We start from the raw sequence: 22253 nt of genomic DNA, 5'->3' as shown, positions 1-22253 counted from the left end.
GTTCTGGGACGTTGACGCCTTCCTCAAAGATGTCGTCCGGAATGGATGATGAAGATCGAGCCATTGTTCTTCTCGCTCTTCGGTCCCGGATAGTCTTTTTGGAGCGGAAAGAGGCACAAGCTGAACAGTCCCTTGCCTTGTGCTCCGGAGAAAGGCAGAGGTTACACACCTCGCGAAGGTCGGTGTGGGGAAACTTCGACCCACATTGAGGACACTTTTTGAATGGCGTCCTTTCCATGAGCTGGAGTTGAGGCCTAGTTAGGTCCGAAGGCCGACGACCGGAATCAAAGTATTCGACGTTGAAGAATAGCGTCGAGTGGAGAAGCGTTCAAAACGTATTTTCTGAAAGTCGGTGAAGATTGCGCGCCGAAGGAATTCGGTTTCAAGACGGAGCGCTGGAAACACATCCGAGCCTAGTGGCGGAAAAAAAATCAATCTGGGGATGGAGCCGATGACCATGCGCAGTATCATCCAAAGGAGGAGTCGCCTATCCCGTGACTTCCAAAGACTTTTCTACAAAACAAACTGCAAACATCCGGGCCCAACACTAGGTGGCAATCTATGCATAGTGTGCAATCTGCAGCTCATATGCCTCAAACATAATGTTTTGAGTACCGCTTGGCCTACAGCAGCTTGCTGTTTTGTTTGCACATCTACACCATAGTGTTTTGTGAATGTGTGCCGTTTAGACCATGTAGCTGCTCTGCAGGTGTCATTAAGGGAATGTTCCCTAAGAATGCCATTGAAGCCCCTATCTTGTGGGTAGAGTGGGCTTTAGGAGGAACTGATAATGTGTGTTTTGCTTTGTGATAAATTTGTATACATTTGACAATCCACCTTGCAAATCCGTATTTGGATATGGGGTTGCCTTTATGTGGTGGTGAGAAAGATACAAAAAGTTGTTCTGTTTTACTAAAGGGTTTTGTTCTTTCAATGTAATAAAGGAGTGCTCTTTTTACATCAAGAGTATGTAGAGCTCTATCTGCGACTGTGTGGTTGCGAGAAGAAAACTGGCAATTCCACAGACTGATTGAGGCAAAAGGGAGAAATAACCTTAGGAAGGAATTTGGATTGATTTTAAGAACCACTTTGTAATGATGCAGTTGTAAAAATGGTGCTTGAATAGTGAGTGCTTGTATCTAACTACTCTTCTAAGGGAAGTAATGGCCACAAGGTAAACGACTTTCCATGTAAGAAATTGTAACTCACATTTATGTAGCGGTTCGAATGGGGGGGCCCGTGAGTCTTGTGAGAACAATATTTAAATTCCATAGAGGTGAGGGTGGTACCCTGGGAGGAGTTATTCTTTTGAAGAATTATTCTTTTGACACCTTCTATAAATTCTTTGATGGCAGGTACTCTGAATAACGATAAATGTTGCCTATTTTGTAAGTAGGCTGCAATGGCAGCAAGGTGTAACCGAATAGATGTGTATGCTAGGCTAGACCTATGAAGATGTAATAGATAACATATGATGTGTTGAATAGACACGTCTAATGGATTGGTATAGTTGTTGTTACAGTATATGACAAATCTTTTCCACTTAGCTGCGTAGCAGGTTCTAGTGGTGGGGTGTCTAGCTTCTTTGATAACGTTCATACAGTCAGGGTGAAGGTTAAGGTAACAAAACCTCAGGAACAGATTGCTAGGTTGTGCTGTGTCTGGGTGTCTGATCTCTCCATGGTTATGGGTTAAGAGGCGTGGGGAGAGTTGTAGTTTTTGGTGCAGGAGTACTGATAGTTCCAGCAATTTTGTGCACCACGGTTGTCTGGCCCATGTTGGAGCAACTAGGATAAGAGTCAGTGAGTGTTGCTGCAGTTTGCGCACCACCAGTGGAATGAGTGGGAGAGGCTGAAAAACGTACGCAAATCTGCCTGACCAATTCACCCATGTCGCATTGCCTTTAGACAATGGGTGTGGATATCTGGCGGCAAAGCTTGGGCATTTGGCATTTTCGTGTGTGGCGAAGAGGTCCATGTCTTGTTGTCCCAAAATGTGGAAAAACGGTTGCCGAACTTGCGGATGAAGTTCCTACTCGTGAATCTGTTGCGTTTGACGACTTAACAGATCTGCTATATTGTTCTGGACTCCCGGAACATGTTGTGCAAGGAGAAAAATCTTCTGGGGAATCGCCCATCTCCATATATTTTGTGCTAGTTGGGATAGTTATAGGGAGTGTGTCCCGCCTTGCTTTTGTATGTAATACATTGCTTTCATGTGGTCTGTTCGGACTAGGACAGTTTTGCTTGATATTTGTTTTTGGAATGCGTTTAGGGCTAGGAATATGGCTAATAACTCCAGATAGTTGATGTGGAGAAATTTTTGCTGAGGAGTCCACATGCCCTGTATGGTGTGATGCAGTACATGAGCCGGAGAGCGAGGCGTCCGCTGTGATGACTATCTGTGGAACTGGCTATATGAACAGTCGCCCTTTGGAAAGGTTGCACTGCAGAGAGTGATGAGTGTGACCGTCTACCAACACCAGATCTGTTAGCTGACCTTGAGCCTGGTTAAATTGTCGTGCCAGTCACTCTTGTAGAGGACGCATCTGGAGTCTTGCGTGAGGCACTATGAATATGCAAGAGGCCATAATCCCTATGAGCTGCATGAACACTCGAGCTGGAAGAGAGTATTGAGGCTGAAATCTGGTTATTAGGGTTTGCATGCTTGCTATCCTGGCTGGACTGGGATAAGATAGTGCTTTTGAGGTGTCTATTGTGGCACCTAGGTATTGTTGCATGTGGGATGGTTGCAGACCAGATGAGACTTTGCGTGATTTACTGTGAACCCTAAGATGGTAAGTAGTTAAATAGTAGCGTGATTGTGAGGTACACACTGACTGTATGAGCTGGCTTTTAGTAGCCAGTGGTCTAGATATGGGAAGACATGAATGTCTTGTCTTCGGAGATGAGCTGCAACTAGCGCAAGGCACTTGGTGAATACTCGAGGTGCTGTGGTGACTCAGAATGGGAGTACTTTGAATTGGTAGTGTTGTCCGTCCACTACAAACCTGAGGTATCTCCTGTGAGATGCGTGAATGGGTTCAATTCCTCGCCTCGGCGGGTCTTGGGCTCAAAAATTCCACGGACCTGATAATTCTCGCCTCGGTGCCTATTCTAATCATGGAGTCCCACTCTGCAACTCTGGGCAATAGCTTGCTTAATCTCCACAACGGCCCCACAACGCTAAGGATGCCTGGGCTCCACCTTGGGGGTGCCCAGGAGTGGACGCCTCACAGGGAAAGCCAGGATGGGTTCCACAGCGGTATTCGTACAAGCGCCTTGAGACCCTTGCGGGTGAGTAGTACGCTATACAACTATCAATTAAATTTTTTTTTTTTTTTTACATTTAGAGTGGCAAGGAAGTCGCCTTGTGAAAGGAGAGGAAGAACCTGTTTAAGTGTGACCATGTGGAAATGGTCTGATTGTATGTACAGGTTTAGGGGTCTGAGGTCTAGAATGCGTCTCAGAGAGCCGTCCTTTTTTGGAATGAGAAAATACAGTGAGTAAACTCCTGTGTCTTGTTGATGCAGTGGAACTAATCCTATTGCACCCTTCTGCGGGAGTGAGATGACTTCTCGCTTGAGCAGCAATAGATGTTCTAACCCCATTGGATGCTGTCTGGGTGGTATGGTGGTGGGGGCGGGGTAGAGGTAAGTTCTAGACAGTAACCTGACTGAACGATTTGTCTCACCCACCTGTCTGTGGTAATGTTGTTCCAGACAGGAAGGAATTGCTGTATTCTTCCCCCGACCGGAGTTGAATGGCCTGGGTGGAGTGGAGGGAAGTCATTGGGTAGGTGTGGAGGCAGATCTAGTATTATAAGTCTTGCCTCTACCTTTGTTATTGTTTCCTCTGTACCCACCTCTCCGGTAACCTCTGGTGAATGTAGACTGGGTGGGAGCCTTGTAGCCTCTGGAGGTGCCCTTGTAGAAGGAGCGACAAAAAAAAACGTCTGGGAGCTTGCGATTGCAATGCTCCCATGGATTTGGCTGTGTCAGTGTCCTTTTTCCTTTTTTCTAGTGATGAATCGACGTTCGGTCCAAATAAGTGTTCCTGATCAAATGGTTGTTTTAGAATAGAAGTTTGAACATCAGGCTTAAAACCAGAAATGCGAAGCCAAGCATGTCTACACAGGACACTTGTGTTGACTGCTCTAGAAGCGGTGTCTGCTGCGTCGAAAGCACAGCGAATGGAAGTGTTAGTGTTCACTTTTCCTTCTTGTTTAAGGACATTGGTCCTGTTTTTTATATTTGTCTGGAAGGTGCTGTAATAGGGTCTCTAACGCATCGTAATGTGCCCTATCGAACCTGGCTAGCAAAGCTTGAGTGTTGGCAATACGCCATATGTAAGCAGCCTGGGATGCTGTTCTTTTGCCAGAAGCGTCCAAGAGTTTGGACTCTTTATCAGGGGGTGGAGCATCACCTGATGTCTGAGAATTGGCTCTTTTCCTAGCATTAGACTACTAATAAATCTAAAGGTACGGGACCTTTCATATAAGCTGGGTCTGCAGGGGCAGATTTGTAGTTCTTTACGATCCTAGGGTTGATAACTCTAGCCCTAACGCACAAGTTACTTACCTTCGGTTACGATATATCTGTAAGAAACAGTACTTAGTGTTAGATTCCTTACCTTAGAATATCCCCAGGCATCAGACTGGATCCGGGAAGTTTTGTGTAGCAGTACCCCTGCGCGTCGGTAGGCGTCGCCTGCGGCTCCGCTGCCCGTCGGAGGCGTCATGGTCGCCCGGATGACGTCGGAGTACTTAGATGCCGCCCTCGCGCGCTGACGTCAGTTCTTGTACATAGCTTTCCGCACCAGGAACGCAGAGCCATGCCAGAGACCGACACCGGTGCCATAAAACTAGGGCCCTTAAAGGGAAATACCTTAACCCTAGGTATCGGTCCGCAGAACGGGGAGGATGGGTAGGGCGGTAAGGAATCTATATCCAACTACTGTTTCTTACAGATATATCATTACCGAAGGTAAGTAACTTGTGCATCTGAAAGAAACAGGTTAGTGTTAGATTCTGTACCTTAGAATAGATACCCCAGCAATACCAACCCCGGAGGTGGGTCTGCGGACCAAGATCGCACCAGAAAGTCCTGAATAACGGAACGGCCGAAGAAGCCACCCCTCCGGACTTGGCTGTCCAGGGAGTAGTGTCTAGCAAACGTGTGCAATGAGGCCCACTTAGCTGCCGGACAGATTTCCTGTAGGGGAACTCCCCGACCCAGGGCTGTTGTAGCTGCCGTGGCCAGAGTGGAATGGGCCCTCAGCCCACCAGGGGGCTCCTTCCGAGCCAAAGAGTAGCATACTTTAATACACAACACGACCCACCAAGAGATGGTCCGTTTGTGTACCGCCTGCCCCTTCTTAGCGCCCACGTAACCAACAAAGAGCTGGTCGTCCACCCGGAACTGGCGTGTGCGATCAAGGTAGAAGGAGAGCGCACGTTTTGGGTCTAGACGGTGGAGCGTCTCTTCCTCCTTAGAAGGATGCGGAGGCGGAAAGAAGGTGGGCAAAGTGATGGACTGCCAGATGTGAAAGGCTGTAACTACTTTGGGCAGGAAAGAAGGACGCATTTTCAACACGACTTTGTCCGGATGGACAGAAAGGAAGGTAGGCTTAGAAGAAAGAGCCTGGAGTTCACTCACTCTCCTGGCAGAGGTGATGGAAACCAGGAATGCAGTCTTAAGATTAAGAAGACAGAGAGGACAATTGTGAAGTGGCTCAAAGGGAGCGCACATCAGATAAATAAGAACCAGATTCAAGTCCCACTGAGGCATCACAAAAGGAACAGGAAGGAACATGTTTGTGATGCCCTTCAGGAATCTATTTACAATCGGGGACTTCAAAAGAGAAGGCTGATCAGGTAGCCTCAAGAAGGCGAAAATGGCAGAGAGGTAGCCCTAAAGAGTGCCAAGAGCAGAGCCCTGCTGGGCAAGAGAAAGAGGAAGAGGAGAACCTCTGAAAGGGGGGCAGAGAGAGGATCCACAGCCTTTGCTGTGCACCATGCCACAAACATATTCCACCTGCAGGCGTATACAGTTTTTGTGGAGGGTCGCCTGGCTGCCAGAATCACATCACATACTTCAGGAGGCAAGTCAAATGGCCTCAAATGTCGCCGCTCAATCTCCATGCAAGGAGGTGGAAGCTGGACAGGTTCAGGTGGAGAACCGTCCCCTGCTGCTGCAACAGAAGGTCCTCCAGAAGAGGCAGTCAGATCGGAGGATCGACTGACATGCTGAGTAGCTCGGGATACCAAAACCTTCTTGCCCAGTCCGGAGCCACAAGGATGACTTGGGCCCGGTCTCTTCTGATCTTCAGCACTCTGGGCAGAAGTGGTATAGGCGGAAAGGAGTACAACAGACTGCAGCTCCACTCGCGACGAAAAGCGTCTCAGAACTGATGACATTGCGCGTTCTCTTCGGTGGCGAATAGATCTAACCAAGGCTCTCCCCACTGCCGAAAGAGGCCTTGCACCACGTCCGAGTTCAGACGCCATTCGTGATCCATCATGCACCTGAGTTTGTCGGCCCTGGCGTTCAGGGAACCTGCCAGGTGTTGATTCACTAGGGTGACGCCCTGGTGTTCCAGCCATGTTCAGAAGCGCAGAGCCTCCTGACAAAGGGTCCAGGACCCCAACCTGCCTTGTTTGTTGCAGTACCACATGGCGGTGGTGTTGTCCGTGAACACCTACACTACACTTCCCCGGACAGAGGGAAGGAACGCCTTCAGTGCAAGCCGGATCGCCCGCAGCTCCAGAAGGTTGATGTGGAGCCGGGACTCCGCCGGAGGATCTCCCTCTCTCCCATGTGGCCCCCCCAGCCCAGGAGGGACGCATCGGTCTCTACCACGTGCTCCGGTTGGGGAAGGGAGAGAGATCTGCCGCTGACCCAATCGCGGTTCTTGAGCCACCACTGTAACTGTCTCGCAGTGCCCGCCGAGATCAGGACGTAGTCGGACAGGTTGCCCTGATGCTGTGCCCACTGAAACTTCAGGTCCCACTGCAGAGCCCCGCATCCGCCACCTGGCGTGATGCACCATAAGGATGCAGGAGGCCATCAGCCCCAGGAGCCGCAGCGTCAACCGGACCGAGACCCGGGATAAAGGCTGAAAGACTGGAATCAGAACCTGAAAATCCTGAACCTGCTGTTCGGGGTGGATAAATCCGAAACTGCGCTGAGTCCAGAACCGCTCCGATGAAGGAGCTTCTGAGAGGGACACAGGTGTGGCTTCGGCACGTTGATGGAAACCCCCAGCAAATGCAGGAGGACTGCCGTAGTCTGGAGGTGGGAGACGACTGTTTGGGACGAGCCCCCCTTCAACAACCAATCGTAGAGCTAGGGGAAGACTGAAACCCCTAATCTGCGCAGATGAGCTGCGACCACCGGCATCACTTTCGTGAACACCCGAGCGGCGCTGGTAAGGCCGAAGTGGAGCACGGTAAACTGAAAGTGCTCATGGCCTACCGTGAACCGCAGGTAACGCCGGTGGGCCAGCAGGACGGGTATGTGAAAATATGCGTCCTACAAGTCCAACGCTACCATCCAGTCTTCTGGGTCCAGGGCAGCTAGGACCTGAGCCAATGTCAGCATCTTGAACTTCTCCTTCTGGAGGAAGCCTTTGACGCTCCTTAGATCCAAGATAGGGCATAGGCCCCCTTTGCCTTTCTTGTGTACCAGAAAGTAGTGGGAATAACAACCACATCCTAATTCTGGCCCAGGAACGCGCTCTAAGGCCCCCTTGGCCAAGAGGGTCGCAACTTCCTCCAGCAGAAGTTGCAAGTGATCCCCCGACATGCAGTGGTACTGCAGTGGCATGGCTGGAGGGGTCGCCTTAAAGGGGAGGGAGTAGCCCCTTCGGACGATTTGCAGCACCCACCGGTCCGATGTGATGGAGCGCCAGTGGAGGAAATGATGGCGAACCCTGCCCCCCACTGGGGACTACGAGGTCCCTCGAGCGGCGCGGGCAGACTGCCGGAGCTCAAGACGCTTACGGGACCGCTCACCCCTAGCTTTTGTCGTCAAGGCCAGGCAGTCGGGGCACGACTTATCATGGTCGGCCCAGAGGCAATAAAGGCACCGACGGCGGGGGTCGGTAACTGACAGTCGGCTACAGTCGTCACAGGGTTTGAACCCGGGCATCCCGATCGGCATTGGAGTCGATAAACGACTTGAAAAGATCTAAAACCGATCGAAAAAAGTTAGTAAAAAAGTAACTAAGGAGTACTACCGGGTCTGCGCTTGCTGGTGCGGAAAATGTAAGAACTGACGTCAGCGCGCGAGGGCGGCGTCTAAGTACTCCGACGTTATCACGGCTTTTTCGGCCGTTCTGTTCTCCAGGACTTTCTGGTGTGATCATTGGTTCGCAGACCCACCACCGGGGTTGGTATTGCTGGGGTATCTATTTTAAGGTAAGGAATCTAACACTAACCTGTTTCTTTCAGATGCAAAAGTTACTTACCTTCAGTAACGATGTATCTGTAAGAAACAGTAATTAGTGTTAGATTCCTTACCGCCCCATCCATCCTCCCTGTACTGCGAACCGATATCTAGGGTTAAGGTTCTTCCCTTTGAGGGCCCTAGTTTCATGGCACCAGTGTCGGTTTTTATCAAGGCTCTGCGTTTCTGGCGCGGAAAAGCTGTGTATAAGAACTGACGTCAGCGCCCGACGGCGGCGTCTAAGTACTCCGACTACGTCATCCCGGTGCCGACGACGGACGCGGAGCCGCAGACGCAGACGACGCACAGGCGTACTGCTACGCAAAACTTTCCGGATCCAGTCATACGCCTGGGGATATTCTAAAATAAGGAATCTAACACCAACCTGTTTCTTTCAGATAGGATCTTTAAAAACCTCTGGTGCATGCTTGATGACACCTTTTAGCATAGGCAAGATAGAGGTTGTCCTTTCTGACGTGTCAAAAGTGTCCATTAGGACATCCTCTTCCACTGGGTCTGTGTCCAAGTTAGCCCCATGGTATTGTGCAGCTCTGTAGAGTAGCTGATTAAATCCTATTGTGTCCTCAGGAGGTGAAGGTCTAGAGGGTTATACATCCTCCTGTGGGACATTAGGGACATCTGGAGTGTTGTAATCCTCCCAGGGGTCAGGTGAAGAAGGTGGACTAATGTCTCCTGGTGGCTCTTCACCCGCACCCTCCCCTGTGCCATCTGAACTATCATCCCTTGGTGGGGGGGATGATGTAGGAGAATGGTGTGGTGGGGGAGGTGGAGGAGCAGGTGATAGAGAAGGAATTCTAAGTGGAGAAATGGCAATGCTCATTTTCTTTGGTGATGGAGACGGTGCAGGCGTATCCAGTGGTCTCTTTGAGCTGAGGATGAGATGACCAGTTTTAGGATCTTTTATAAAAGTCTTTTGTTTAGGATGTGGCCTAAAAAAACTCTTCTGATGAATGCTAGTCTTTCGGTGTCGACTTTTTAGGTTTGGCTGCTTTACGGGGCACCGTCTCTGCCACTGTTTTGTCTTTCGGCCTCGAACTGTGAGGTTTAACAGTCTCTGTATGTGGAACCGGTGTTTTCTTGGGTTCCTAAGGTTTTTACGGTTCCGAAGTTTGGCTCTGAAGGTTGTTCTGAACCTTTTTTTTTTTTTTTTTTTTTTTTTTTTCTGCGTAAGACCTTTATTAACATAAAGTAGAATACACCGCATGAGCCCACAACCCTGAGGCCGGCTCGCTATTGCATCTTGTTAGATCAGTACAACCAAAAAGTGAATATGCAGAGTAATCTGTTAACGGTAAATAGAACCCACCGGTATTTTCCAGTCAGGGCACGCATTGTACAATCGACATGAGTCTTACATTTTGTGATTTTATCAACCAAACTCTAACTTCCCCAACTTAAGACCTGCCATTGCCTCCAGTTACATCCTATACAGTGAGCTAAGCAGTGTTACATAATTCTCTTTAAGTAGTCTACAGGGACCATGTCCACACGACATTCACTCATCTCACGGCGTCAACCGCACATCAACTAATCCTCCCCATTCTCCTGTAAGGAGTTCAAATAGTCCGTCAAAAAGCACCACACATCCTTGGGCCTAGATTTAGCAGGTAAGTCCTCTTCATACGTTTGTAGTTTATCCCTACAAGTAGACATGCTATGCATCCACATCTTCACAGTCGGTACCTTACGGCTGTGCCAACATTGTGCCACCTGTCTTTTGGCTAAGAGCAGTGCAATAGCACAGAATTTGCGCTTCAGCGCTCTGAATTGGGGTATAATACCGAGCAGACAGACCTGCGGTGTGCAGTGCACCTCGTCATCCAACATGCTCGACAACGCGGTTGTGACCTCTTCCCAGTAGGTCGCCACACGCTCGCACTTCCATGCCAAATGTACAAAGTCTGCCCCATCTCTGTTGCAGCGCTTACATTTGTCTTCCTCTTGAAGCCCGTATCTGCGCATTTTCACCGGTGTGTAATAGCTTTGGTGTATGAACTTGAAATGGATAATCCTCAGATTCCCGTTTGGTGTAAGTATCTGAGTCAGTGCGCATGAACTATACCATTCCACCTCTGTCAGTGGAGCCTCCAGTAGCGTATCCCACCTTTCCTTGGCTTTAAGTGTGTGACCTGCTATGTCCGACTGTGCAGCAGTGTAAAGTCTGGATACCAAATGAGACAGATCGCTCGTGGTGATCAGCATCTGTAATGGCGCTAGTGTTTCCGGCTCCTCTGGGAATGAAGGGTAATGTCCCTTCAATGCCCTAGTCAATCTGTAATATGAGAAGCGGAACATAAGAGTCTGATTTTGTATGTAATCTAGTTTATCAAGTTCTATGAATGTGCCCCCCTGAAATACGTCGCACATTTTGTCTATCCCTGCTCTGGACAGTAGTGACATCCCCACTTTCTCGCTGGTGACTGATAAGGCCTGATGGTGCAGTAATGGCATGTTCGGTGCATATAATGGGGTCTTGTGGGCCAATTGTCCTAGTTTATTCCATGCCTTGATCGTGGTGTCTACCGTGTTGATGTCTTTTGAATGAAGCGGGGGTCTAGTGTGTGACAATATCGCCGATAGTGGGACCGGATGGGCATCCCCTTCTTCAATGGCCACGTGTGTAACGTAGGGGACTTCGTGATACCAGTATGCGGCGTACTGAGCCTGGGCGCAGAGATAGTAGAGGAGAAAATCGGGAACCCCGAACCCACCCTTTGCCACCGGGAGCGTTAGGGTCTGTAGGTCAATGCGAGCCTGCTTACCCGCCCAGATCAAGGTTAGGACTAGTGATTTGATGCGCCGAAAGACCTCCCGTGTAGGTGTGATTGGGATGTTGTTGAAGAGATACAACAACTTAGGCAAGATGTTCATTTTGACGATCGCTATTCGATCAGCTATGGACAATGGCAAGTGTATCCAGCGATTGACCTTATCTTCCAGTTTGGCTATTACCACTCCGTAGTTCGCACGTATGACTTCGTCGGGGTCCCTGTGAAACATGACACCTAGATAGCGTATCGGGTCGTGCTGCCACTCTAGTGGATAATCTATTGCAAAGGAATCAGTAGAATCGGTGAGGGGTATTAGCGAGGATTTGGACCAGTTTATCGCCAACCCAGAATGACCCCCAAAGCGGATGTACTCCCTAAGGAGCGGGTTCAAATGTGTTTCTGGATCGCGAACATAAAGCAACATGTCGTCCGCATAGAGCGATATGTGCAGTGGTCTGGACACAAATTGCAACGCCGACTCCCTGTAATTTTGACGCACGATGCACGCCAGTGGTTCCAACGCTAGCGCGAAGAGCAGGGGTGACAGAGGGCAGCCTTGTCTCGTACCCCGACCAATGTCGAATGGTGCCGAAACGTACCCATTTATCCGGACCCTCGCACACGGTTTGGTATACAACAAGGAGATCCACTGAACAAATCTTTTAGGAAAACCCATCCTATTGAGGACTGTCAGCATGTAGCTCCATTCGATTGAATCAAACGCTTTGGCGGCGTCGAGTAGCACAGCCACTGCTTTAACCGAGGGTTTTAGATAGTGCGCCAGGGCAAACAGGGACCTCGTGTTATGTGAGGTGGATCTCGTGGGGACAAACCCTGCTTGGTCCGGGAGCACTAGGCGAGTCATCAGGGGGGACAATCTGACAGCTAGCAACTTTGCAAGTATTTTTGAGTCCACATTTATTAGGGATAGGGGCCTGTAGGAGTCACAGTAGTCCGGGTCTTTAGCCGGTTTGAGGAGTGCAATAATCATAGCTTCACGCAGAGTGGGGGGGAGCAGTGAACCTTCAAAGGAGGTGCCGTACATGTCCACCAAATATGGGGCTATGATATCGACAAATTTTTTGTAAAATTCGGACGTGTATCCATCCGGGCCCGGCGCCTTACCGTTTGGGAGCGATGCAATCACTTCAGTGACCTCCTCTACCGTGATCGGCCGAGCCAGATATTCTCGATGGGCATCTGACAGCCAGCCAATCGCCACATCATGGAGGTACTCGTAAGTTTCTTCCGCAGTAGCCGTTGGTTGAGATTGGTATAGTGTGCAGTAGGAGTCCGCAAAACATTTGACTATGTCCGCCGAATGTGTGTGAACTACACCCGCCTCAGATTTGACCCGCAGGATCGCCGAAGGCCCCCGCCCTTCACAAATTTTCTGCGCCAGTACCCGCCCTGGCCTGCCCCCTTCACCAAAAGCCCTGGCGGAGTGTTTGCGATCTAGATATTTGATTTCTGACGCTAGGAAGTCGGCATGTTCTGTGTGTAAGTCTCGTAGTTGGGACAATAGCTGTATGTCCCGTGTATTTTCATATTGCAGTTCCAAATCCCTCATCTGATTTTCGCAGCGGCGGATCTGGCTCCTAATGTCTTTGAGTACACCTATGGTGGTGCTAATGCAGACGCCCCTTATCGTGGGCTTAAAGGCTTCCCAGAGTAAACATGGGTCGTCCGTAGTGTGAGAGTTATTAGTGAAGTAATCCTTGATCGCCTTAGTCAGGGTATCAACATACACGGGGTCTGTGAGGGCCTGGGAGTTAAAACGCCAGTGAAAGGGGGGAGGTGTGTAGTGCGGAATGTCTAGTTGCAATACTACCGGATTGTGGTCCGATAATGTGCGTGGAAGCACCTTTACCGTACGAGCCCATAGTGCAATATCCCTGGATCCTAACCAATAGTCTAGTCTGGACCAACTATTGTGTGATGCTGTAATGTGAGTAGCGCCTGGATCGTCGGTATGTTGTAGTCTCCAGATATCCGCTAACGCTAAATCGCTCATCATGTGGTCTATCATAAGCCTCGCCTGCTTGTGTTGTTCCATTGATTGGGAAGATCGATCTAGCCCGTCCCGTAGTGTTACGTTCCAGTCCCCCCCACATAAAATGTGTGTGCCAGTGTTGTCTTGTAAGTGTCCCCAGATTCCCCGATAAAAGTCGGGAGCGTCGATGTTCGGGCCATATATGTTGAGGAGTGTAAGGTGTTGCCCCCTGATCTTGCCGGACACCAGCACGTATCTACCAGCTGGGTCGTGAGTCGCATGTCTCTCTTCGAAGTGTACCCCTTTCTTGACCAAGATGATCACCCCCCGGGAATAGGAGGAATATGAGGCTCTGTAGGACGATCCCGCCCATTTCGACCCCAATGTAGCGTGTGTATGCGGAGCCAAGTGCGTTTCCTGCAGGAATGCAATGTCAATATTCCACCTGGTGAGACTGGCAAACACTTGTCTAATTTTCTGTGGGCGTGAGAACCCTCGTATATTCCACGTAAGGACGTTCAGTCCGTGCCTGCTACCAGCATTGGAACCTGGCGTACCCATTTAACACAGTACCATTCAATCCTAAGCACGCAAGTAGTCCGCCCCCATCCCAACCCCATCCAGCTCTCTGAACACCACTTGCAGACACAAGCCCCAGCAGGGCTAACCCGTAACATGCACTGGTTTGCAATACCTTCGGTCTTATTAAACAGTTAAACATCCTTCCTCCCCAGATCCCTCCCACTCCAGCAACCCCAACCTGCCGAAGCCTCACCCTTTCAGAGCACAACTCCCTCAACAGCGTAACCAGTAACTTGGTGCTCATAGTAAAACCCGAGTAGGGTTGTACCCTCATGGAGGACCGCTAGTGGCGCAGCACGTCACCTGACAGACAGGTGCAGGCGACATTAACATGAATCTAATTGAAACGCGAAGTATGTGTCCATTAATCCACATGCCCACACTTCCAGTACCACCCCTGCGCTTGATGTAGGCAATGATGCCGCCCTAGAGGATGCACATCTCTCGACGTGGGATGAAGCATAATGTCCATTAGTTAGCTACGTTATAGGCTGTCCCCCTTCCAGTTCCGAGGGCTCGTGAGCACAGCGTGCATATAAGGACCTGATCCAGTGCCCCAACGTGCCCCAGGCGCAGGCGCTTCGCGGCCGTTGGCTCTGAGCTCCCATGAGGGAGGCCTGGCAGTTCAGTTCGAGCATGAGTGTCTGCGACAGGTCAGGGCAGGATAGGTCTATAGCCACAGTTAGTTCAGCCGCCTCCCACTTCTTCACCGCCCAATGCACAAACCAATAATAAAGCGCCAGCAGCTCACCTCAATCAGATGTTCATCAACAAACCTTATACAGACAGCCTAAAACGACAGTTTGGCAGAACCTCGTGGCAGTCAGTTCAGCATTCTCCACCGCTCTGCAAAGTTCGAGTGGTCTAGGCGCCTCAGTCCGAGTCTCTGTTCTGGTCTCGTCGGGCTTCCGATCTCGCCTCTTGCTGTATTTTCTTGACAAGTTCGAGGGCCGCCTTAGGTGTCGGTAGCACTAACGTCTGTTCCTTCCACACCACTCGCAGTCGGGCAGGATACAACATGGAATATCCAACGTTTAATTCTCGCAATTTGGCCTTGACCGCTGTGTATTCCCTGCGTGCTTGCTGCACAGCGACCGTATGATCGGGGTAAAATTCCAGAGTGTTGCCCTGGTGAACGATTTTGCCTTTCTCCCTTGCAAGCCTTAGAATCACGTCTCTGTCTCTGTAGTTTAGGATCCTCGCAACTATCGGCCGGGGCGTGGCACCTGGTGGTGGTTTGGGGCCTAGCGATCTATGGGCCCGTTCCACAATGAAGATCTGCGATAAGGCTTCCGGTCCAAAGATATCCCTGCAGAGCCCTTCAACATACTGTTCCATGCGGCCCGTGTTGGTGGATTCTGGCAGGCCCGCTATTCGCACGTTATTGCGCCTCGAGCGCGCTTCCAAATCCTCCTCCTTTGCTTTTATTACCTCCAGGATGCGCTCTATTCCCGCGCATTTCGTGGTGGACGTGCGCGCCTCATCCTCAACCGCAGAGATCCTAGTTTCGGCTTCATCCAGTCGTTCTCCGTGCTGTTCTTGTCGGGCAGCCATGCCATCCATCCTGCACGTTAGATTGTCCAACTTTCCGTTGATGTCCTGAAGATTTGTTTGGATCGCTAGTAGTATCTTCTCCATGTTGGTAGACAGTGGCGAGGCCGAAGACCCGCCGGCCTCCGCTGCGTCATCCACCGGCTTAGACCCCTTCCTATTTTCAAAGGACAGCTTTGGTTGCTGTTTGTCTGGCTTGCCCATGGTGGCGGATGGTGATGGCGCCTTATTCAGCTGGGGTCTAGCCGCCCTCGTCACTCTGGTCGACGTCGCCGTGTTTCCGTCTTGGTGGCAGGTAGCAGATGTATTCAATGGCTAGGTCGTTCCCAAGGTGGCCCCCTCCTGCTGTAGCTGCCCTGCAGTGTTAGTAATGCGAGGTACACCTGCCAGTACTGCAAAGTCGAGGGTCAAGAGTGAAGGTTGCGCACGTGCTCTTGCAGATAGGGCGCCCTGTTGTGAATCCCTCCGGGGCCACCGCCCCCTGTGCGTGTGGTTCGCTGCCCCCAATGTCTGACCTTCCTCCAGACTCCTGCTCTGTGATCCACGAGTCGGCGGACGCCAGAAGGCCCCCAATGTGTTGTGCCCAGATGCTATGCTCGCTGTGGTGTGCCCAGAACCGCTATGAGCCGGTCCGCCGTTGGGACGCCTCGTTATAGGAACAGGGGCCCGATAGCGTTAGGCCGCCGACATCGCCATTACTGGAGGGGGTGCCGCCATCTTGTCAGGCAAAACAGGCGGAGTGGTGGCGGACTTCGCCGCTATCGCTCAGATTCGCAGCAAGTTGCTCATGCTCTCCGGCTCTGGCGGTCCGTGTGAGTGGATGGGCGCTGATGCTGGGGTTAGGCGGCTCTCTCGCTCCCGCTCGCGTCCTGCTCGCAACGTACCTCCAGGCGGCCGCCGGCCATGTTGTCAGGCAGTCCGATGCAAGTCACCGCGATCTCGGTGTTTCTCCGCGATGAAGGGGAAGCGGCCGCCTCCGCACACATCCAGCTGTGCTCCGCATTATCCCACACTAGTACGTGGTCTTGCAGGGTGGATTGGTGGGGTTTTAATGGCAACGGATCACATCGCGTGATATCGCCCGGCGGAGCTGCAGTTCAGGCAGCCATTCCGCTGTGCGCCCCCTAGCGCCTCCAGGTTGTTCTGAACCTTTGGGGAGCGGCTTCTTGCTCAGCTCCGTTGGTTTTTTCAGTCGAAGGGTCGGTGGTTGGTTTCAGTGCGGAGTGCTTCGATGTAGAGGCATTGTTCGGCGCGGCGGTGGAGGGCGTTTTCTTTTTCGGTGCCAGTGAATGAGTTTCGGTTCGGACGGCAGGCTGACTCGATCCAGAGTGGCCTGAAGGCTTAATAGGCTTCTTCTCCGAGCCCGAGGGCAGGGGATGGGAAGCAGTCTCTCGATGTGCACCTGGGCCAGAAGGTGAAGGTGTGACTAAGCCTTTTTGGATGGTGTATGGAGGGGGTCGGGTCGACGTTCTTACTACCGTCCCGCTGCACCGGAGTGAGGTCTTTGATGTCGAAGTCCTCTGCTTCGGAGGCGCTGTGTTCTTCGACCCGCTCTGGTTCTGGAACGTTGACGCTCTCTTGGAAGATGTTGTCGGGAATGGAGGTAGACGAGCGAGCCATTGTTCTTCAAGCTCACCGATCTTGAATGTTCTTCTTGGAACGGAAGGAGGCACAAGCTGCACAGTCTCTGGCCTCGTGCTACGGTGAAAGGTAGAGGTTACACACTTCATGCAGATCGGTGTGGGAAAACTTCGACCCACATCGAGGACACTTCTTGAATGGAGTCCTTTCCATGACCCAGATGCTAAGGCCCAGGTAGGCCAGAAGGCCCTCATCGACGATCGGAATCGAGGACTTCGATGTTGGAGAGATGCGCGACGACTAGGGTTTGCGATCGAAAACAATACTGTAGAAAGGGTGAAGGATTGCGCGTCGAAAGTTCTATCGCTAACGGCACCGAACTGGAGCGCGAGATACACATCTGAGCCCGATGGCGGAAAAAAACAATCTAAAGATTAAGCCTATGCCCCTGCGCACTATCATCCAAAGGAGGAGTCACCTATCTTGTGACTTCCAAAGACTTCTCCAAGACAAAAACAAGTGCAAACATCCGGGCCCAACACCAGATGGCGATTTATGCATAGTGTGTGATCTTCAGCTCATATGCCTCGAACGTAGCATTTTCCGTTCGAGACATAGGAGCTGTAGATCACATGCTTTAGCATAGACATTACAGCAGTTACTCCTGTATCTGTTGCAGTGGTCTGAATTAGTGTTCTTAAAACAGCCCACAGTAGCTTGTTGTCTCGCTAACACAGCTACAAAATAGTGTTTTGTAAATATGTGTGGTGTAGACCATGTTGCAGCTTTGCAAATATCATCTAAGAGTATGTTCCCTAAGAATGCCAAGTGTCTAATTTGCATGTAGAGTGTGCTCTAGGGGGAATTGTTAATGTGCGTTTAGCTTTAATGTAACATATTTGTATTCACTTAATTATCCACCGTGCAATTCCTGCTTTTGATATATGCCTTTATGCGGTGGTGAAAAAGCAACAAAGAGTTGTTTGGTTTTCCTAAAAGAAAGATTTAGTTCTTTCAATGTAATAAAGTAATGCTCTCTTAACATCTAATGTATGAAGAGCACGTCTGCCACTGAGACTGGTTGAGAAAAAAACATGGGTAACTCAACAGACTGGTTGAGATGAAAGGCAGAAACGACTTTGGGTAAACATTTGGGGTTAGTCCTAAGAACCACTTTATTTTGGTGAATTTGTAAAAATGGTTCTTGTATGGTTAGTGCCTGGAGCTCATCAACTCTCCTAAGAGATGTGATGGCTAAGAGGAAGGCTACCTTCCAAGCCAGAAATTGTAATTCACATTTGTGCAACGGCTCAAATGGTGGGCCCAAGAGTCTTGTAAGGAAGATATCAAGATTCCACAAGTTCAAGTTCCAAAATTTGTATAGCGCACTACTCACCAAGAGGGTCTCAAGGCGCTTGAGGGAGGGAGGTGATTTACTTATCGAATATCCACGTTTTTAGTTGCTTTCTGAAGGAGAGGTGGTTCTGTGTAAGGCGGAGGTGGGTGGGGAGGGAATTCCAGGTTTTGGCCGCTAAGTAGGAGAAGGATCTTCCCCCCATGGTGGATCTGTGGATGCGCGGAATTGCGGCGAGGGCTTGATTGGACGATCGTAGTTGGCGGGAGGGGGTGTAGAAGGAAAATCGCGTGTTGAGGCATTCGGGTCCTAGGTGGTAGAGGGCTTTGTGTGCGTGGGTGAGGAGACGGAACGTTATTCTCTTGTTGACAGGGAGCCAATGGAGGTCTTTCAGGTGTCCGGAAATGTGAGCTTGTCGAGGGATGTCCAAAATGAGTCTGGCTGAGGCGTTTTGGATGCGTTGGGAGTTTTTTCTGTAGTTTGGTTGTGGTTCCGGCGTAAAGGGTGTTTCCGTAATCCAGTCGGCTTGTGACCAGAGCGTGGGTGACTGTCTTTCTTGTTTCGGTGGGGATCCAACGGAAGATTTTTTTTGAGCATGCGTAGGATGTTGAAGCATGATGATGAGACGGCGTTGACTTGTCTGGTCATCGAGAGGGAGGAGTCCAGGATGAAGCCCAGGTTATGTGCGTGGTCCGCAGGTATGGGTGCCGTTCCCAGGGCCGGTGGCCACCATGAGTCATCCCAGGCAGAGGGGGATGACCCTAAGATGAGGACTTCCGTTTAGTTTTAGACGGCTGTTCTTCATCCACTCGGCTACTTTCATTCCTTCGTGTAAGTTGGTTTTGGCGGTGTTTGGGTCTTTGGTGAGGGAGAGGATCAGCTGGGTGTCGTCTGCGTAGGAGATGATGTTGAGGTTGTGTTGGCGCGCGATGGATGCGAGGAGACTCATGTATACGTTGAAGAGGGTGGGGCTGAGTGATGATCCTTGTGGTACGCCGCAGATGACTTCGGTGGCCTCTGATTTAAAAGGGGGGAGGCGGACTCTCTGGGTTCTTCCGGCGAGGAACGAGATGATCCAGTCCAATGTTTTTCCTTGTATTCCGACGTTGCTGAGGCGTTGTATGAGGGTGCTATGACAGACTGTGTCGAAGGCTGCGGAGAGGTCAAGTAGGATGAGGGCGACTGTTTCTCCGTTGTCCAGTAGTGTTCGGATGTCGTCTGTTGCTGCGATGAGAGCGGTTTCGGTGCTGTGTTTGGCTCGGAAGCCGGACTGTGAAGGGTCGAGGGATTTGTTGGATTCAAGGAAGGAGGCGAGTTGACTATTGACTGCTTTCTCAATGACTTTGGCAGGGAATGGGAGGAGCGAGATGGGGCGGTAGTTCTTAAGTTCGGTGGGGTCTGCTGTGGGTTTCTTCAGAAGGGCGCCGAGTTCGGCATGTTTCCAGTTTTCCGGGAAGGTAGCGGAGTTGAAGGAACAGTTGATGACATCGCGGAGGTGGGGAGCAATGATGGAGTCTGCTTTGTTGAAAATGTGGTGGGGACATGGGTCGGTTGGCGATCCAGAGTGGATGGAGTTCATCAGGCGGATGGTGTCTTCGGTGGTGATTGGGTCCCAGGCGCAAAGGTTGTTAGAGTGCGGTTTTGGTTCGGGGGTGGGTGGAGTGGACTGGTTTTCGGACTGGTTTTTAAAGCTGTTATGTATTTCGGCGATTTTTCTGTGGAAGAATGAGGATAGAGAGTCGCAGAGGTCTTGGGAGGGAGTGATGTCGTTGGTGCCGGCGGTGGGGTTAGTAAATTCTTTGACTATGTTGAATAGTTCCTTGCTGTTTTGGGCATTGTTGTCAAGTCGATCCTTGAATGCTGATTTCTTGGTGGATCGGATCAGTTGGTGGTGTTTGCGGGTGGCGTTCTTGAAGGTGGCTAGGTTGTCAGTGGTTGGGTTTTTTCGCAAGGCTTTCTCGAGAGTACGACAGAGTTTCTTGGATTTCTTAAGGTCATCGTTGAACCAGGGGGCTTTTTTGCTACCTTGCTTGATTAGATGGTTTTTCAGGGGTGCTAGTTCGTCGGCGCTGTGGGTGATCCATTGTGTGAGGTTGGTGGCTGCTTTATTTGGGTCCGATGATTTGGCAGGGGGGTTTTGGTGAAGCAATGTGAAGAGTTGGTCGGTGGTGATTTTGTTCCAATTTCTTCGAGGGATAGGTTGTGGGGGGTTGTGGGTCGTGGTCTTTTTGTAGTTGAAGTGAACGCAGCTGTGGTCCGTCCAGTGGAGAGCTGTGGTGTGATCGAAGGAGATGTGCTTGCTGGAGATGAAGATAGGGTCGAGCGTGTGTCCGGCAAGGTGGGTGGGGGTGTCAACAAGTTGTTTGAGTCCGAGGTTGGCCAGGTTGTCTAGAAGGGTGGTGGTGTTGCTGCCGTTTTTCTTTTCCAGGTGGAAGTTGAGGTCTCCCAGTAGAATGTAGTTCTCGGAGGGGAGGGCATGTGGGCTGATGAAGTCAGTGATGTCTTCGCTGAATTGTGTGCTGAGTCCTGGTCGTCTGTAGATGAGGGTGCCTCAGAGTGTGGTTTTGGGGTCGGTGTGGATCTGGAAGTGAAGGTGTTCGGTGGAAGCGAGGTTATCGTCGGAACTGGTCCTGATGGGGATGGTGTTCTTGTGGACGATGGCGATGCCTCCTCCTGTTTGGCTGGTGCGATCTTTTCGGATGATCTTGTAGCCGTCCGGGATGGCTATGGCAATGTCGGGTGCTGATGAGGCGTTCATCCATGTTTCTGTAAGGAAGGCGATGTCCGGCGATGTGGTGTCGAGTAGGTTCCAGAGTTCAGTGGAGTGTCTGTGGACTGAGCGGGTGTTGAGCAGGATGCACTTTAGGTGGTTAGTGTCAGAGCTCCGTTTGTAGTTTGTGGATTTTGTGTGGGTCCTGATGCAGTCGAATTTTCAGAAGTGGCAGGTGAAGGGTCCATGGGTGTGTCCTGGCGCGGCTTGGTAGCAGTTTGGGAGTCGGCCGGGGTTAAGGGCTGAGAGGGTTGCGGCGTCGTATGTAATGCGGGTGGAATGGGTTTTGCGGGTGGCAGGAGGTCTGGCGCTGGGCGCGGTCCAGGCGCGGACGGGCTTACCTTTGCCGCGCATAGGGAGCGTATAAGGCCCGTCAGCAGGGCGCGTGAACGCTGCGCGCAAAAGCATCTGACATATGTGGATAGTGGGGGGCAGGAGGGGGGTGGAGAGGACGGGCTCCGAGGCACAACAACAACAAAATGGTAGCAAAAGTGAAACCGGACTGCACAAAACGAGCAATACAAATCACAGTGAAAGGTCCAAGCTTCACAGCGAGCACTACAGACTAGGACTGCACAAATAAATGAACAATGCTTAAATGAGGTACAGCGCTATATTATACATTATACAGCAGCCAGCAGTTTTTGAAGGCGCAAGGCAGAGGCAAAGCAAAGAGCGCAGCTTAACGATACCACAGGAGAGCAGGGAGCGTGGGGAGCGACCGCTACTGAGAGCGTCAGGACGGTCACAGCGCTTCTGAGGACGGGGCAAGCCTATGCAGTCAGTGGGAGGGAGGAGCAGCTGGAAGGCGGGAGCGGGGTGGAGAGGACGGGCTCCAAGGCACAACAACAACAAAATGGCAGCAAAAGTGAAACCGGACTGCAGAAAACGAGCAATACAAATCACAGTCAAAGGTCCAAGCTTCACAGCGAGCACTACAGACTAGGACTGCACAAATAAATGAACAATGCTTAAATGAGGTACAGCGCTATATTATACAGCAGCCAGCAGTTTTTAAAGGCGCAAGGCAGAGGCAAAGCAAAGAGCGCAGCCCAACGATACCACAGGAGAGCAGGGAGCGTGGGGAGCGACCGCTACTGAGAGCGTCAGGACTGTCACAGCGCTTCTGAGGACGGGGCAAGCCTATGCAGTCAGTGGGAGGGAGGAGCAGCTGGGAGGCGGGA

The 22253-nt window shown here is 51.0% G+C and overlaps 2 protein-coding genes across 2 annotated transcripts in view; both read right to left on the bottom strand.

Moving 5' to 3' along the window:
• The window catches only part of FOXK2 (forkhead box K2), a 360578-nt gene that overhangs the window by 58044 nt on the left and 280281 nt on the right, over positions 1-22253 (bottom strand). The window lies entirely within an intron of this gene.
• On the bottom strand, positions 8794-17316 carry LOC147701973 (uncharacterized). Its single transcript, XM_086930593.1, has 2 exons — positions 16514-17316; positions 8794-9600 (listed from the first exon to the last, which is right to left on the bottom strand). The coding sequence occupies exons 1-2, from the start codon at positions 17197-17199 to the stop codon at positions 9054-9056; spliced, it is 1233 nt and encodes a 410-aa protein (XP_086786719.1). The 5' UTR covers positions 17200-17316; the 3' UTR covers positions 8794-9053.

The sequence above is a fragment of the Lissotriton vulgaris genome, chromosome 7 (assembly GCF_964263255.1).
Source record: "Lissotriton vulgaris chromosome 7, aLisVul1.2, whole genome shotgun sequence".
Taxonomy (NCBI): Eukaryota; Metazoa; Chordata; class Amphibia; order Caudata; family Salamandridae; genus Lissotriton; species Lissotriton vulgaris.
This window is presented reverse-complemented; position numbering and strand designations above follow the sequence as displayed.

Coding starts and splice junctions, on each gene's coding strand:
- LOC147701973 (XM_086930593.1), bottom strand. CDS start 17,199: ATGAGGGCCTTCTGGCCTACCTGGGCCTTAGCATCTGGGTCATGGAAA. Junction 9,601..16,513: donor CAAGAAGCCGCTCCCCAAAG/GTTCAGAACAAC, acceptor AAAAAAAAAAAG/GTTCAGAACAACCTTCAGAG.